The sequence below is a fragment of the Lepisma saccharinum genome, chromosome 25 (assembly GCF_977018435.1).
Source record: "Lepisma saccharinum chromosome 25, izLepSacc3.1, whole genome shotgun sequence".
NCBI lineage: Eukaryota > Metazoa > Arthropoda > Insecta > Zygentoma > Lepismatidae > Lepisma > Lepisma saccharinum.
The window spans coordinates 12,239,301-12,258,643 of NC_139253.1; the positions used below are offsets into that span (position 1 = coordinate 12,239,301).

Sequence of the window (19,343 nt, forward strand, 5' to 3'; positions counted from 1 at the left end):
ATTCCTGCCACTAAGCCACATGGATGCTGTTGCCATTGAAAAACACGTCATCTGCTGTTGTGGCAGAAAGGGAACAATAGTTATGTCTCTTACTCTATACAAAGTTATAAGTTAGTTAATACTTTAATATTAATATACATATGAAATGTGCTTATCTATCTGCATACCTGTTTGTATCATTCAGTTAATTTCAGTGACCACTGTCACCACTCACATCTGAACTTAAGTAATACTCTTGATTTATTAGTAAAAATTTGAAAAGCAATATCAGAAAAGCATATTGCAGAGACGGGATGTTCTCGTCTGTTTGGAATGCAGACCTTATGAATTCCATTACTTGCCTCGTCTGGTGGAAACGTACCAGCCTGACAGCCAGATCTCAATCGACAGGTATTGGAATTTGTATATCTAAGCAAGAAATCAATTTGAGAAGATCTAAATTAAAATTCGAGACAAGGTTCTGTGGTAGAAGGAAACAATATAAACAGATACATGGAGGATACGCAAGGACATTTCATGTGCATATTAATATATTAATATCTTATCACGTCTAAAGTCTAGTAATATGAATTAGATACTACATTTCACAAAAATGCACTCAGCATCTTGTAGAAATTCTTGCCTCAGTACCACCTTACCTGCGAACATTACTCTCACGAAAACAATTTCAAAGTTGCGCAACATATTCACTACAAACCGGTAAAACAAATTCACTTTTCATCACTTGCACAGAACACTGATAGCTTACCCTAAATTCATTAGCTATAGGATGTTCCAGTTTTTCAAATGCAGACTTGTCTAGCTTCTTCTGAATGTCTAATAGTCTTTGGCGGTCTTCTGCTTCTTTCACAGCTTGATTCACATAATTTAATATGTCTTTACTTCGGTCCAACGCACGTAGCACACTATCGTACTCTTCAGTGGACTTCGTTGTACACTTGGCTAAATTTTCAAACAACAGAGGGTACTTTGTAAGTCTCAACATGCCTGTTGGAATGATGTCCTTTAACTGAAGCCTCCTACACATCGGATTCCCTTCAGCGTCATTAAGGAAGTTATTCAACTTTTGGTCCTTTCTCCGCCTCTCTTTCAGACTCTCCAGAGCGATCTGCTGACGAGCACAGAATGATGCTGCAGCCTTCTGGAATACCTCACCGGCTGGACCATCGAACTGGAAGATAAAAAAATTATGAGACAATGATAAATGTCCAGTATGCAAAAACCCAAGAATGTACCTTTGTTTCCTTTCATGATTAAATTTCTCAGTGTAAATCAGGACTACTATACTAATGTCCAGAATTAAAGCAACAAACGGAAATTCTTTCCCGTGTGTCCATTTGACCACATAATACGATCAAGTGATAGTAATATTTATGATGTCATAGACAACTGGTTTAAGATAGAAAATAAACTAACCTTAATATGCCAGGCTTCAGGTGTGCCCATCCCCCCCAAATCATGTCATGCGTTTCCCCCAAATCATATCATTCACGCCCTTAAACCATATCGTAATTGCCACAAAATATTTAATTATGATAGCGTGTCTACCGGAACTTTTTCCATAGCTTTACTGAACATTATAATTGATCTGTCCCTCCTCCCTAAACAGGGATACCATCACTCAAGACCACCCCTAAAATTGTTCATCATAATCGAGAATATCGCGTGGATCCCACTTTAAACTGTAGGTTCAGTCCCGATTAGCCTTAGAGTGCACAAAGTGGACTTAAAACACCAAATCAATCAATCAATCGAGAATATCGCTTGTCTTGTAATGCAGTTTTAGTATAAAAACTTCATATTCATCTCATTAAAACGCCAAACACACATCGTAGCAACAAATTATTGCGAGCAAGAAAATTTTTACATCCATTTCTTTGCAGGCTTTGAAGAATATTAATTTAATGGGGTGTCAATACTTTCTTAAGATTCCGAGATATTTAGTCCTTTCCCTGTCCAGCTTTTCTTTTGGCACATTCGGGGTCGAAAACGTGTGGATGCCGTATCGCTAAATACAGTCTCCAAAATGTAATGTTCAAACTCTCTCTCCACTACAGAAATCCCGTGACAATCTAAGATTTAACACTTTATCAAGAGCTTTCTATCTCCCCTTTAAATTTCATTCTCAATCCTACCACCAAAATTTCTATGCCAATTTTAGACTCACTGTTAATATTGAAGAGTAGATATTGCCTCCTCCAAAAAATTAATTCTCAGTCTCCACACCAGAATTTCCGCAACAGTCTAAGACAATAGTATTACACAAGAATTGGATACCCCTTCAATTTAAGGCTCAATCCCTCTCTAACTAAAGTACTTGCCATAATCTAAGACCTAGAGTTGAATACTGTCACCCCCAAAGTTTAATTCAGATTCCCCCTCAGAACCCACATGTCAATTAAGGCCTAATATATAGGAGATTGATACCCCCCCCCCTTTCGATAATGCCCTAAACACTTTCATTTCTTCATCTAATGTATTAAATATGGTGCATTTAAGGTGTAAAATTTTTACATATATTTTGGAAAAGATATAAATGTTGAATTTTATATTATTTGAAGGGAAAAAATCCCCCCCCCCCAAATCTTGATGGCGCAACCTGCACCATAAAACCCCCTGTGGGCACCCCTGCCAGGATTTATCGAACAAAAAAATCACGATAGAAACAGGTTAAACTTGGCAAATTTATCAACAAAAAAAATCACATGAGGAAAGGATTTCTGTTTGTTGCTTTAATTTTGGACACTAGTGTAGTTTGGATATTAAAAACTGACCCACCTCATCTACTTTGGTCTGGAACTTGACTTTCTCCTAAGTTAATGTGCTTAAAAGACAAGAAGAGGTGCAGCTATGGTGGGAGGGATGATGTGACATGGCCAGATGGAGAGACAAGTGGAATGGCCAAATGTAGAAGAAATAATGGTTCGAGAATATCTGACAAGATGAGGCAGGTTGGGTCAGCTTTTCGTGCCCAGCCCTCTACATTAAGGAACTTTAATAAGTTAATAATGGTAAAAAGAAAAGAAAAAACAGAAAGAAAGAAAAGAAAAAATGTTGCCGGAAAGTGGCTATATGTAATTGGATAAAATAATACACTAAACAACACAAAAGTTTAGGTACAGGGTGTATAAAAGGAAAAGACTTCATGAAAAGGAACAGTCATTCTCCAATGAAAGCAAACATTCAGTTCATTTAAAATTAAATTTACATAACTCATGGAATTTATGAAATGATGCATTTCATGTGAGTCCTCTCACCACAGAAGCCAATCTGCTACACTTCCAGTTCATTTGAACTTTGCTTACATTGGCGATTGTCTGCCATGTTAGTCCTACTGTCAGCCCATATTTGGGTCTTCTCTGGGGTTGTAATGTTTTTTTTACAAAAAACATGCTCCCTTGAAAGATACAGGGTGCCATCTTTGCACAACATACTCTACTCCAATCTGAGAAATAATGAATCTGGGAACTAAATTCCAAAGTGTAGTGAAGTTCCCTATAAAGTTTGGGGCTGATATCTCTGACAAAGAAAATCTGATATTTTTCGTTAAGTCCTTTTTTCTTTTTCTTTTCTTTTAATTATGCAAGTTTATCATATTCAATCTGTTTTTTTTTGCCATTGGTTACCCCTTTACAAGAGAAAACTAATGCCATCTCCCTGCAATTGAGGGAACTATATATCAATGCTTTTTGACACACATATTTTCCATGTGTGTTCAGTGGCCAAGCATGTTAAGTGATTGTCTCACCACTGAAGATTCAGGTTCAAATCCTACCTAGGAGTAGGTGTTATTTATGACTGTACCTTCATAAATTTAATGTAACCATCACTCATCCTCATCTTTGCAATTAGCTGTAAGTGGCAGAAAAGCAACATTAAGTGACAAAAATACATATTCTCTGGGTGCCACAAAGCTATTTTATACAGCTACTTCAGTTAAATAATTAAATATAATCAGCACACAAATTTTAATAGGTATTACTCTAAAACAATAAAAATAAGTAGAAATCATTTCACAACTACTGCTTTGCATCACCATCATAATCAGGATTGTGAAAGATTCCCATCATATAACAATATTTACCAATAATCTTGATTGAAACTGGTCCGTGTTGGTTTGAAATAAATGTTTCATATTTCTGATGATGCAAAGACAGGTTTTGTAAAATGTCAGAAACCTTATAGCATTTTAGTGCTTTGTATCACAAGATTATATATATATCACATGACAAAACGTATCTTGAAACTAGATAATATGAAAATCTGAAGAACTCACCATGCTCAGCAACAGTTCACCTATGTCTCCCACTAGAGGATTCTCCTGTCGTTTAGCCTTCATGGCATTATTAAACCTGCTATGGATCTCCAACATTTCCTCAAGGTTAGGAAAAAGAAGGTTGATTTGATCTGTTGCAAGAATTTGGTTCTCTAGCATAGGCCTATAAAATACTTGGTCCAACACTTTCAAATTCCGAACATGTGAACGTTCCGTATGGAAGAGTTCTGCAAAAGAAATAAAATATGTTACTATAAGTCACTTATGCACACCATCACAGACTATTAAATGAGAAAAGCTTTGTACGTTAGAAACAAGGGTCCTGATAGTTGTTGCACACATCTATGTTAAGGATCATAAATCAAGATTCCAAAATTTGAGCTGCTATGGACAATGGGTGTAGGAGGGAGAAGGTGGTAGAGTTGAAACAAGCCAGCTGTTTCAACCATACTCTCTTACATGATTAATTTCATTTCTTTCACTTTGCTTTTACGATGCCCACACACTAAATGATTCTGACATTCAATTCTGCTCATCCTTAAATAAAAATATGCATGTACAGATAGTAAGTAGACTTTCACATTTTATGAGCCTAACCTACTGAATCATGTAATCCAAATTTTACTATTATCTGGTTTACATAGGTCATCCTAAATAACATCACACACATTATATCCTATGTTTTTCATATCTTTATTGGTTCATAATCAACACATTTGAAGGGTGCAGGGTGAATAGCAGCTACAAAGGTGAGGCAAAAGTCAGATGATATAGGTGAATGGGTACTACAGTCGCCAGACCTAACCATAGATTTTTACTTGTGGAGATATGTAAAGGCCAAGTGTACGCTAATAAAATTTAAGAGCCAGGACGATCTTATAGAAAGGACTAATGGCACCATCTTCCACCAACTACACTACACAAGCAGACATCTTACACAACTGAACAACTGAAGCTTCGAATTGAGGCATGCATTCAGGCAGATGGTGTGCACAATTTACATGTACTGTAACTATAACTATTACATATCAATCATGTGCATGTTTGCATGAACGTATTGTTCTCTTCTGCAACCAGACTTTTGCCTCACCCTGTATATTGATATTGTCGCTTCCAAAGCATTAGATAACAATCTGATTTCAGCAACATATTGCACCCAAATTCCAACATTCAATATTCATACACCAACAAATCTCATGGTGCAACAGCCCTTGAGGGACAAGGCCTACCTACCAACTGCCTACCTCACTCCCACATACGTCAGCAGAGGTGGGCGATCATCCAAATAGTTACAGGGTGGTGTGTAGTCAGCACGACAAACCCCCGGTTCTTGTCATAGGTTTCCAAGACATGGTTATCATTCATAGCTCTCCAATTTCCTCATGATGGTAGGTGACCACTGGACCCAAATACTGACTGAAATCTTAGGACAAATGTTCTTACACTTTTCCCAAGGAGGCTCTAATCAGCATGTGTCTCATAACCCAAGGCCAAAGTCTGTTGCCTTACACTGCACTGCCATAACTCAATATATCCTTATAATAACATAAAATATGTACACTCAAAATTGGTATGATGATTAAATTTTCAATAATGCATAGCTAGAGGCATGCATATTTCGTTTTTGACGAGAACACGAAATGTGAAATAACACATTGTAATGTTAATTTTTCATGTTTCTGAAAGGTGTGAGGTGCATTTTCCTACCCTGTTTTGTCACGAAATGTTGCGAAATCAACTGCAAAATGCGAAATAGACTCCTAAACACGAAATTTACCGTTTATATACCGACGCGACACTTTCTGAAGTCTGAAGTATCCTGTGAGTTATGCAATTCATGGAAAATTGATTAATTCTGCTGTAAATATTTGAGAAGCAAAAATGGATCCCTTTATACAGGAATAAACTTAATATTCTGGTAATGATTTAGCATGCTATTAGAAGGGATATGTTTATTTTGTGTAACAGTGCAGTTTATAAATCAAATTTGGGATTATATTCACATTTTTTAAAACCAAAATGTCATTTTATATACCGCTTTTCACCGCTATAACAGCGAAATTTCATTTTATTTACTGCTTTTGAACCCGAAATTGACTCTGTTTTTATACCGAAATTTTGCTTTTTTTATTTACCAAAAATAGCCTGCATAGCATATCTCTTTGTTGCAGTCTCACTAAACATTAACTTACCATTAATAACTTCCAATCTTTTCTTCTGCTGCTTTGTAAGTTGTTTAAGCTGTTCTTCACTAACATCACGTGTCCAATCGGGAGGATCAGGCTCAGCCTCTATATCACTATCCCACTGCGTGCTGCTCGGAGTTAAGGTTACTGATACAGTCTCTGTGGTATTTGCTGTGAGGCGCGAGTTTGCTGTGTTAACTGTCTCCAGGGAGTTAACGGGACTTTCTGAACTCCTATGAATACAAATACAATTATTACAAACAAAACACAACTGCACAATAAGGATGATATTATACATAGCTATTTAGAATTAAATTTGCATACTTTTCTTCTTTAAAATACTAAAAAGTACACAACACACTGCACATGTGTAGGCATCTGAAATCACAGACAGAACACAAGTTAAAAAGCTGGTATTTTGCCAGATTCCCACCTGCATTAGCAAGGTCATGATAATATTTCATAAGTGTTTACATGTATATTTTATAAAAACCCAGACCTTATGTTCTTGTGGAATGCAAAGATGCACCATCAAGGCACATTTTTTTCATGGTGAAAACACTGTACAACAGCCCCTCCCCCCCTTCTTAACCCCTGAATGAGATTCTAACGCACAAACTTTTCAGAAAGATTGAAAAATGATTTACATCATGTAAGGCATTGTTAGGTGCTCTCAAGCAAACTACATGGATGATTTCTTCGTTGTTATTAGCTCAATAATGTAATGTAGAATACAAAAATATTTTTCTTTGAATTCTTGAGTACACGGTACTATAATCATTCAATACATATATGATTAACTTTGCATCAATATCTGGCAAACTAACATATTAAGGGTACCAGAATCCTCATCACACACATATATAATATACAGGGTGTTTCTAAAGGTCGTTTACAACGCTTGGGAGGTGATTCCTCACACGAAAACAAGCAAAAAGTCTAAGTTCCATTTTTACGACTGAGGCTTCGTTTCCGAGATAGGAGCCTCGTAAAAGGTGACAAAGTGAACGTCACACCTGACTTGGACGAATACTATAACAGATAGAGAGGCGGTTCCAAGGGAATCATAAAGGAATCGTATGTGCTCAGTCCGGAAGTCACTATGAAAAGTTCACTGCACGCATGCGCAATGGAGTCCTCAAAGGAATTGGGGATTTCCAGCAAGAAAAATACATGGAAAGGGTATGTAACGCAGCAAGAAGGACCGTGACAATGAGAAATGCGTTAAAGACAACACATCCCGACGTCAAACATCAAAACATGAGCACCGAACACAAAATCCGAAAAGTTGAGCACGGTTGCATACCCCAGTTACACGCGAGGAATGAACGAATCATGTCATGTGGCATACGAGAGACACATTACTCCACCAGGAGGAGGTTAAGAAAAACACATTATCAGGTGATTGCGACAACGTGTATTTTTACACGCGACAACTACGTAATATCCTCCCCACACACACACAACAAACAACAAATGCTACAATATCTTACGCACAGACAGTCCGTGTCACTGTACACCAACTGAAGATGTCACTTTCACCACACAAAGGGGGTGGGGAGCAATACCAAGAGTGTTCTCACTGAGATTTGCCGAGGGCAATAATCACAGACGGTTTTCAAAATGTCTGCCATTCACTTCTACGCAGAGATGACAGCGACATTTCAAGGATTGTCGAGTACGAGCAAACAAGCCAGATGTATCTGCTTCCGTCGCGGCGGCGACGTTGATGCGACAACGAGGTCCTCAGCTGATGTGACAGGTGTGTCGTATACGAGGGTTTTCATTTCTCCCCAGAAGAAAAAATCGAGAGGGTTGAGGTCTGGCGACCTCGGTGGCCAAGGCACAGGCTCATCACTACCAATGAACCTATTGCGAAACACGTCATGCAGGAAATGTCGTACATTACAATCGATATGAGCTGGTGCACCATCGTGTTGGTACCATATTTCTTGCCGCAGTGCCAAAGGTACGGTCTCCAACAGTTCAGGCAGAACGTCACTAAGAAATGCATGATACGTGCGACCATTCAGGCGAACAGGGAGAATGTATGGTCCAATTAAATGATCATGTACTATCCCGCACAACACATTCACTGAAAACCTGTGCTGGTGATGGGCCACAAAAAGTGCATGTGGGTTGTCAAAGTCCCATACATGACTGTTTCTACTATTGAAGACATCAATCCTGGTGAAAATGGCTTCATCTGTCCACAATACGTTTGCCCCGAAGTGAGGGTTTGTGTCCAGATGATGCAACAACCATTGGCAAAACTCCATACGAGGGCGAAAGTCACGAGGTAACAGTTCTTGTACTTTCTGCAGTTGAAAAGGGTGCATTCCTTCCTCTGACAACACTCGCCAAACATTCACATGAGACGTGTTTCGTGCCCGAGCGAGCACGCGCGTACTATACCGCGTTTGGTAGAACCTGTCCCGCTTCCCGCGCTAGGGAGCGCTCAACAGTTTCGGTGTCAATGAGAAACGAGGAAAAAATCGTCTGCTGGGCAGCGAGGAGCGAATGAAAGCCAGAAGAGAGGCGTTTACGTAGACGCTGTTGCGACGTTGCGTATTTTAATTGGCTGCCTGGCTTTGACTTTCCCCAGCACGGAAACTGTTGAGCGCTCCCTAGCGCGGGAAGCGGGACAGGTTCTACCAAACGCGGTATAGTTCCAGGATGTTCTGCGACCGCTGTTAACACATCTTCTGCAAACTGATGTGTGCGTACACTTCGGGGTCTTCCAACTTCTTGCCACGGTGGTAACACTGACCCTGTTTCACGCAGTCGATTGTCCACTACCTGAAAGAAGGTGTGAGACGGTAAAGGTCTATGTGGAAAGCGTTCTCCATAAAGACGCCTTGCCTCGCGGCTATTACCACGTGCCTCCCCATACATGAGATGCATGTCTGCTAGCTGCTGGGTCGTATACGCAGCCATCTGTGTAATAGGGAGCTGGAACTGCAAAGTATTGTTTTTGTTTAACACTGGCACACTGCACAAATTGGCCGTACGAACACCACAGACCAATTGTTGCGATACTTGACTTGTCCACTCCACAACGTCAACTTCTTTCAATACAACATACTAGTACTCTTCAATGCGTATGACAACCTAGAGCGAACTGCTGATCATATCCCAGCACCTGCAACACGACTGGAACGACTGCCGGAGAGAACCAACCTTTCGAGCTCCTCTCGCGGGAACAGCAGTCATGAAGGTCAAACGTAGACTACGAGAGCCAGACTTGCCTGTGCAGCGCTTCCAAAACTGGTCTCTTTTACGTCACAATGATCGCGTGCGAACACTTTTGGTATTGCTCCCCACCCCCTTTGTGTGGTGAAAATGACATCTTCAGTTGGTGTACAGTGACACGCACTGTCTGTGCATAAGACATTGTAGCATTTGTTGTTTGTTGTGTGTGTGTGTCGGGGGGGGGGGGGGGGATATTACGTAGTTGTCGCGTGTAAAAATACACGTTGTCGCAATCACCTGATAATGTGTTTTTCTTTCCCTCCTCCTGGTGGAGTAATGTGTCTCTCGTATGCCACATGACATGATTCGTTCATTCCTCGCGTGTAACTGGGGTATGCAACCGTGCTCAACTTTTCGGATTTTGTGTTCGGTGCTCATGTTTTGATGTTTGACGTCGGGATGTGTTGTCTTTAACGCATTTCTCATTGTCACGGTCCTTCTTGCTGCGTTACATACCCTTTCCATGTATTTTTCTTGCTGGAAATCCCCAATTCCTTTGAGGACTCCATTGCGCATGCGTGCAGTGAACTTTTCATAGTGACTTCCGGACTGAGCACATACGATTCCTTTATGATTCCCTTGGAACCGCCTCTCTATCTGTTATAGTATTCGTCCAAGTCAGGTGTGACGTTCACTTTGTCACCTTTTGCGAGGCTCCTATCTCGGAAACGAAGCCTCAGTCGTAAAAATGGAACTTAGACTTTTTGCTTGTTTTCGTGTGAGGAATCACCTCCCAAGCGTTGTAAACGACCTTTAGAAACACCCTGTATATACAAGAAAGCACTACATACTAAAAACGTAAACACTTCTATTACTTTTTGAAATTGAGTAAATTCCCTATTTTTGTAGGTAACATTCATTTTGTATGTGAGGTATTTGCTAAAAAAAAACAAAATCATCATTTTGACAGGTTTGTGTATGTCCTAAGAAATTATTATAGTGATATAACCCCTGCCCCCCCACACACACAAACGCAACCCCTCACACACAAATATATGTATACAATGAAAATTTGTTAACAGTCCTGCAAACTAATGTTCAAGATTAACACACTCCTAAAACATAAACTACATTAACTTTAACCTCTACTAAAGTTTACTAACAGAAGCAGAGAGTCTGAAACATACCTTGACAAGCTAGAATTGGATGAACTTCCTGAATTGGTATTATACGACAGTCCCTGACTTTCAAGATCAACATCACTGCAAGAGAAAGAGAATAGGTGATTACAATTTGAGTTGGAATAACCAGTAAGGGAGTTACAATAAAAGTATTAAATTTTACACGTCTTAGGAAAGACCTTGAAAGATTCAGATGTTTAACATTTTCTCAATGCGATCTACATTATACATGATGCATGTGTGGATGCATGCATCCAGACAAAAGGATTAAAATGATATAAAATAACACTATTATGCGGCTAGATCTGAAAATGTGAAAAGTTTGACAGCTGTTCAATGTCAAAATATAATGTGAATAAATTTAGTGCTTTGAAGTGGAGGTGGAGTGGTCACCCATCCCACACATGTCCAATCCCTTCCCTCAACACACACACAAAAAATTTTCCACTCTAGGGCACAGATTTTTTGAAGAGAAATCCATGGAATTTCAAAATAGGTGGGGAGTTGACGTGATTCCATTTGTGGCTTTACTATATTTTCCTTTTTGAGTTCTTCCTCCCCTGAAAGCGGCAGGGAGATGATACACACTGAGTGTGCACTGCAACAAATGGAGGTTTATCTCAGTATATTACTAAATAATTGAAAGAAAACACACATACATTACACTAAAAATTAGTTTATCCGAATCTGAAGGAACCGTGGCCATTTGGATAAACAGAATTTTGGATAACTGGAAACAATTTTTGAACCAATTCTTGAATCTTTGAAGCGAATGATGAAGAGGTTTTGTCGGGATATCCCCACATAAAGTCACCTGGTTGATATCCCGAGAAAACATCATCATCAATTTTTGAACCCTTTGCAATACTGATACATTGTACTGATTGTACTGAATATGTTATTAATAGGCCTCCCCGATGGTGTAGTGATAACATCGCTGCCTTGTAAGCTAGGGATCCCAGGTTTGATACCCGGTGGAGACACATAGTGATTCGCATTCCACTTTAAACTGGAAGTCCATGAAAGTGGACTTAATACAAAAACTCAAATGTTACTACAGAAGTAAAGTTTTCCTCTATGCAATGCACTATGCTATGAAGGTGCATGGGGGGGGGGGGGAGGACTTCACCCATTCTATATCTCGACCACAGTGGAGGTGACGTAGGCATCACCACCCAGGGGTTGCTTCCAAGTAACATCCAGTGGCTGGATAAGCCCCATAGCCACATTATGAGCGGTGATGTTGGAAAAATTCCCATCTGAGATCACCCACCATGGGTATCGAACAAGGGTCTCCTGCATGTTAGGCACCCTACTGACTGAACCATGGCAGCTCTGGTACATATTGTGTGCACAATGTTGTATCCGGTGATATCTATTGCATACACTGTTGAATGAGCCACGGTGGTCTAGGGTGTCTGACTGCCATGTGGGAGACCGGCATTCAATTACCAAGGTGGCTGATCTAACGTCTGAATTTTCCCGGCCTTGTCCCCGCATAAAGCGGCTCTGGGGCCCACCCAGCCTCAAATCAATGGATACTTGGGGGTTAAGACGGACGAAGCGTGGTGCTGATTACATCACCTCCAAAATTGCCGAGATCGGGAATGTGCCTTCAAAGCACGGTGCTATAAGCTCGGCGAACTTTACACTGTTAAATAGTGATTATAGCAGTTATGAAATGTTTGTGTGTGTACACACGAAAAAAAAAAAACCTTTTGGACAAAAAAAAAAAAAAAACTTTTGGACAAACCAGATTTTCGGATGAATGCGATTTTAGTCTACCTGGCCGTATTTTACTCCAACGACATTAATCCTCTATTTACAACTGGATATTTACTAAAGCGTTTCCCATCGGTTTAGCATCCGCTTCATGGAAATTCAGTAGGCCCGTGCTCCTTTCCAAAGCTAATCCACTTTGCGACAACAGGCTAGTAAAACGCGAGCCTATTACCCATTTCAACAAAATGGAGCGGCCCTTTGGCCTTACCCCTGCCGGGAGAGAACTGATCCTTGTCGGAAATTGTTGGACACAAACAGCCCGGAGCCAGTTTAATGTTCCGAAGCCGCTGTTGACATTTACGAGGCAGAAATTTGCCTGTCACAATTGCCTGTCATTCTGGCCAGCGCCCCGCAAGGGGTGAAGCAAATTCTATTCCTCCATGGCTACCCACTAGTTTACAAAATGGTACATATGTAACAGCCTCCTAGTGTAGAGCTGACTTCATATTTTTTGGGACGGTGGGGTGGGATATTTTCCTTAAATTATTATTTATAAATCGAGATGATGTGTATTTTGTACTTTCAGTTATTTAGCGTCACTTTTTTGATCCTTTTGGCTAATCGTGACGATGAGAGAAGATTGATTGATTGATTTGGCTTATTTTACTTCGCTTTTCTGTCACCTGGAAGAGAATAAGAGCATTACTAGTAAGGTAAAGGCAAAGTTCCCCGCGGTGCCATGAAGGCACATTTAGGGGACGTGGGCGTAGGGCCGACGTTGCCCCTAGGTACATATTGATTTGAGGCGGGTTGAGCCCCAGAGCCGCTTGATGCGGGGATCAGTTCGGAAAAATTCAGACCTTACATCGCCCACTCCGCAAATCGAACCCGGGTCTCCCTAATGGCAGTCACACGCCCTACCGATCAGGCCACTGCTTCTCTCTGCATTACTGGTGTTTTTTACTCGAGCATGAAGAAGCAGTGTTGAAATTACTAACGCTACAGTATCGATTGGTACTCTACAAGAAAATTAACATGTTGCAGGCGATGTCGTGAACCAAAAATCGAAGCGCGTGCATGTGCAGGTCATTAAGTTGCTTTAGTGGTTATGTGCCATTGGCCTATCGTAATGAGCATTGAAAAGGAACAAAGTCGAAATAAATCAGAAACAAAGTGTTTGTTCCTAAACTGATCTTGTTACGGGCTTATTGGAAAACACTGAAATTCCTACTATTTACACCCTTTCTGAACAATGACATTAAATTTTACAAATGCCTAGCTTTGCTGCCAAGAAGAAATATAAATTATATTAACTTCAGTGTGTGTTTTAATGATTTCATAACGACCATTTTCTCCCGAGTGGACAAGTTATTTACGAAAGAATTCACCTCATTATTAATGAGATATTTCTAGTAATTTTTCAATACATGCAATATAGTATCTTTGAAGTATTACTTACAATTTAATTGTATTGCGTGACACTTATTTAAATACTACTCCTGTTAGCTATGATTGATTTATTTATTTAACTTCACATTTCTTCCGATTTTGGCTAATCGCGAAGACGAGTATGAATGGTGATGTAATGAGATGGATGAAGGGGCAATCACAAACACGTGGACGACACAACACAAAAGGATTATCCAAGCGCCAGAGCCTCGTTAGTCTGCAAAATGATGTCCAGGGTGTAATAAATGGAAGAGAGGTTGACATTTGGGTGTCTTCTCAAAGGGTCACCCCTTACACTCCTGTCATCCAAGCCAGAATCTAAAAGGGTTGAAACTTTATGAGAAGGGGAAAAGTGTGGCATCTAGTACCCCGATGGACCAAATTATGATACAGAGCGTTCGAAAAGTCCCCGCATTCAAATTTAATTTTGAGAATTTCATACTTCTAATTTACTGAACTTGTCAACATAATGAATACATACATTTGCTATCTGTATCTTAAAAAATAATGTAAAGTAATACTGCAATCTCAGAGGCCAATAACACACTGACAAGGCGGCAAACCACTTTCCGGGCGTCAGTGTTTGTTTCAACAAGATGAAGCCACATGCCATACTGAATTAAAACGAGTGCATCGAGATGCCGAGGGAATTTTTCGAGGATCGAACCATGTATTATTATATATTTAAAAAAAAAAATAATTAATAATAAAAAAAAAATGGTGGCCCATTCTCCCGATCTAACTTCTCCAGATTTCTTTGCGTGGGGTTATTTAAAAGAAATAGTATAAAAACAGGATGCACTCCCGACAAGAAATTTCTATCTCTACTGCAGACCTTTCCCAGGACCTTGAGTATTAAAATGCTTTTATCTCAAAGGAAGATTTAGCACATTCGTGGTTTTGGCATTGGTGCAACGATATGTAATCTGAGACCATTGTGTGATAGAACGCATATTGCAAGTCCATGATCGTGCATCTGGAGCACCAGGATCGGCGGCGTCTGTTAGTGCAGTCTCCTCCCAGCAATGCAAACATGACCACATCAAGGAAATTGGGGGAAAATACGAGTTTCGTTTTCAATTGCTTTCTGCTTAATTGTCAGCGGTTTGCATGGTGTCATACACATTAAATAAAAACTCAAAATTAGACGCAGTTCAATAACGATAATTCTTCCATTTGGATCGAACTGTTTGCTCTGAAAATGAATATTCGGCTATTACGGGATTGCCCAAGTCTCCTCGAATCCTACACAACCAGTAATGCTTATTACTATGTGCTTAAAATGACCTGAAGCTCTTTTGAATTTTTCTTATTTTGTGTCGGCTTTTATAAACATTTTTGGCTAATCATGACGCTGGTAAATAATTAGGTGAAACTGATGAGATCCTAACCAGAAGAAAAGTTTCGTCTTGTCGGTCACTAAACGCGCTTAACCAGTGCCGCGGTTTGTTTCTTGAATCCTGACGAAGTATTTTGGTAATATTCCTACACATTAAACTTATCCTAACATGGCAGTTACATTGACGAAAAAACATAGGTGGATATGTTTGTTCCTCGTGAATTTCTCCCGTTGGTGCCCACCTGAAGAGGATCTGGGACACACTCAGTCTCGTTTAAGATGGCGCAAGAGTGCTTTCCGGGAAGGCATTCAAAAGTCAAACTCTCTCACGGCACATGGTGGTTCGGATTCCACTTTAAACTGTAGGTCCAGTCTCTATTAATCTATCTGCGCACAAAGTGGACTTCAACTCTCACCGTGCACCCTAGAAACTGCATTATTGCAGGTAAACGAGGCTCTGCCGCCTCGATCCACAGCCAGTATAATTCTCTATGGGGTATTGGGTCCTGTCCCTTTTCTTTGACTCTTCATATCATCGTTACGATTGGTTGCATTTGGTTATTTTACGTCTCTTTTCTTCCACTTTTGGCTAATGGCGACAATGAGTGATGACAATCATGTCACTCATGAAAAGCCGCTCACAAATAATACCCATACACAGACCGAGGATTCGAACACGGGGCCCGTAGCGCCCTATGGAAAAGAGGTTGACATTTTGATGTCTTATCACCCGCACACTCATTTCATCGTTAATATTAGCCAAAACTGGTAGAAAAGTGGCGTAAAACAAATACAAATATTTATGGATGAGAAATATCAAGACTACGGGTGGTCGGATCAAACAACAATTCAATTATACTTTCTACGAGCAAGATGACAACTGCGATTAGCAAACTCCTGATTACTTAAAATCTTGTTCACGTTACATAGGTTCAGTTTAACGCATAAACGCTTTTCGATATTTATCCCTACACAGAGCTTAGCCTACTGGTGATGACGTCACAGCGAGGCGCTGCGGCTTTGTATGCCGAGATGGTCTTGGTGCGACCGTGCATGTGCGCCTAAGACCATTTCCTTTGGCAAACCGGATTTCCAGCGTTCTTAAACGTCAGAATCTGTAGCACGAGGCAATAAAGAGGTGGCCTTCGTGAAATTATGTAGGCCTCTCATTAAAAGCCGAAGTGCTGAGCTATTGCCGTTCCCCCATTCATCCGGCGCTGACGGCTCGCTTGCTACGTTGCAGCTTCGGAGCTGAAAGGTCAAGTAAAGGTTCTGGGATATCGAATGTCACCCGGGACAACCCCACAGCGTGCTGTGGGGCCGTGCAACGCTCATTCTGCTTCGGTAAAGATTAAAAGAAACATAAGAAGATGCTCACCCACGATTTGCTCTCCTCGGCGCCTATCGTCAAATCTCGCTAGGCTTGTGCATGGGGAGGTATTCGTGGAATTCGCGAACTTGACAAAACACGGAGTTTTATGCCCTCACAAAACTGGCTTCTCTGCGTCGCAGAAAGTTATTAAAATTGTCCCCAACAACCGAGTGCACATAAAAAAAAGTAAAGTGCTCTCCTGTGCTTTACACCACGCCATGAAGGCGTAAAGGGGGTGTGGAGTTAGGGCACCACACTTTCTTGATCACGGCCGAAGGTGGGAGTGATGTGATCAGCACCACGCCCCTGACCGCTTTTACCCCCCCCCCCAAGTTTCTTCCAGGTACCCACGACGCTGGGTGGGCGCTGGAGCTCCTTGAACAGGTGGAAAAAGTCCCGGTTCTCTCGCATGGTAGTCATTATTACAGGGTGCACATCCAGGTAATAAAATTGCTATGACAAGACTGCGTAGGTCATTCTCGCATTTCCAATATCTCAGGAATCCCGGACTTTACTAAGAATTTTAAAATACGTTTCCAGATCTCTTTATAGTGATTTACATGGTGATAACCAAGTGTTGTGTTAAACTATACTTGCTACCCAAGAAATTGAAGGGAATAAGGGGCGACCCTGTGTGAACGTACCTAAATGTCAACCTCTGACGCAGTACATTATGGACTGCACTTTGCAGATTAACGAGGCTCTGTAATCCTGTGTGGGGCGAGTTGTGTTCTGGTCCATGTGTGTTTGTGATTGTCCTTTCATTTATTACATCTTATCACCAGTCATCCTCATCTTCGCGATTAGCAAAAAGCGAAGTAAAATAAAACAAACCAATCAATAAAGAAACTGAAAGATTGTAAGGGTAAACCTTCTCTGAAGGCACACTCTACATTGTCTCGATTAGCCAAAAGTGGAAAAATCTGACGTAAAAAAAATACTTCATCCTTAAAATAAAGTACTTGTTTGTTTGTTATTTAGTGTCACTTTTCTGCCACTTTTCGCTAATCGCCACAACAAGGATGAGCAATTATTAGGATAAATTTATGAGAGGACACTCAAACCCGACCGAGGCTCGAACTCTGCAACTTCGGTGACGAGATCGAAAGTCGACCACATTAACGTGCTCGGTTACGAAGTCGGCAACAAAAAACACTACATGAACATTTCTACATAGAATATATTCCAACAGAGAACTGATTCAAGGGAAAATGTTGAATTTATTTTCATTTCCAAATCGTGGAAAGTACAAAACGACACTGATTTCCCATAAGTCTTCCAGGAATTCCAGCTCTGTGGGAACTATGTGACTGAACTACAGGAAAACACGTTAAACCACATGTATGACTCATATACCGTTAAAACATATCAAAATAATTAGGGCCGAGCTGATACAGATACTCTTACAGATTCCCACCAATACAGATACTTGAAAATTGCAATACAGTAAAACCTCGTTAACCCGGACTACGGTTTAATGAAAGTCCGGATTAACTTAAATAACCTAAAGAAACAGTAGAAAGTGCATTAAAACTCCGTTTATAGCAACAAAACACGTTTATTATCGTGTATATAGGCCAAAATACACTATACAGTACAATAAATGTAAATCAATACCGTACATACAATGCAGTACGTACGACGAAAGCGATTGTTGACTTCTAGCTACATTTAAAACCTTGCTTTTTTTTTGGGCCTGTCCGGATTAAGCTAAGTGCGGCTTATCGGGGTGCGGATTAGCGAGGTTTTACTGTAATTAAAAAATTGTTCAAAATATTAATCAATATTGGTGTGTAAATATTCTTCTCCAATTATATGCATCAATTTACCAAGAAATTTGCTTGAGAATATTCAAGAATTTCATTAGGATATGAAAATAGATGTTATGTAATTACAAAATATAGTTTTTCGTGCAAAATAAAAAGAAAGTTCGAATATTGCATTATTTCCAGGATAATTAGACTCCGCGAAAGTGTCGCGCGGCATCTTTGCGGACCCCGTGGAAGACCAATATGCCTGAAAAGTATCAGCTGGTGTCGTTAGATGAATTCCAACCGATTCTTTCCGATACCGATACCACTGGCATCGGCTCAGCCCTAAAAATAATGAAGAAATTAGAAAAAATACCCAGGCACATTTGAGTCTGCTGAACATTAGAATTTTACTTCTTAGGCTAATCGCAATGATTAGATGAAAACGGAACAACCATACGGTTAGGTTGTGAACGCAGACTCTTTGGTGGCAAGATATTGTTGAGTCGGCCACTTAACGCGCTAACTTAATATGATGGACAATTTGCGGGCTACACTTCCAAGTAAACTGAAACACTTCAAAATATCAAAACCAAACGAAGGTTGTCTATTTATATGCCCCTACTACCTCAAGTATTGTAAGGTGAATTTTTGGACACCCTGTCTGCATTGCTGGACGGTCATACTCCGATCTACTTCAAATCATGAGAAAACAGCATACGGAAAGTTTGATTGGAACGCACCAAGTCAATGCTTTCTTTTCCTCTTGCGATAAAATACCAGTACAAAGAAAATACTTCTGTTTTAGCCATGCGAAACGGAAGCAGCATTAGATTAACATTATGTGATATTTCCTTCCTTTTGCTCGAATCCAA

The 19,343-nt window shown here is 40.2% G+C and overlaps 1 protein-coding gene across 9 annotated transcripts in view; it reads right to left on the reverse strand.

Annotated features, from left to right (window-relative positions):
• RhoGEF2 (Rho guanine nucleotide exchange factor 2) overlaps window positions 1–19,343 on the reverse strand; it is a 291,915-nt gene that overhangs the window by 66,984 nt on the left and 205,588 nt on the right. For all 9 annotated transcript variants that reach the window (XM_083111366.1, XM_083111359.1, XM_083111363.1 and 6 more), the window contains 4 exons: window positions 10,842–10,916; window positions 6,469–6,695; window positions 4,277–4,503; window positions 749–1,171 (listed from right to left, as the gene is read on the reverse strand). In XM_083111366.1, coding sequence (XP_082967492.1) covers window positions 749–1,171; window positions 4,277–4,503; window positions 6,469–6,695; window positions 10,842–10,916 — 952 coding nt within the window. The remainder of the gene's footprint in view (window positions 1–748; window positions 1,172–4,276; window positions 4,504–6,468; window positions 6,696–10,841; window positions 10,917–19,343) is intronic.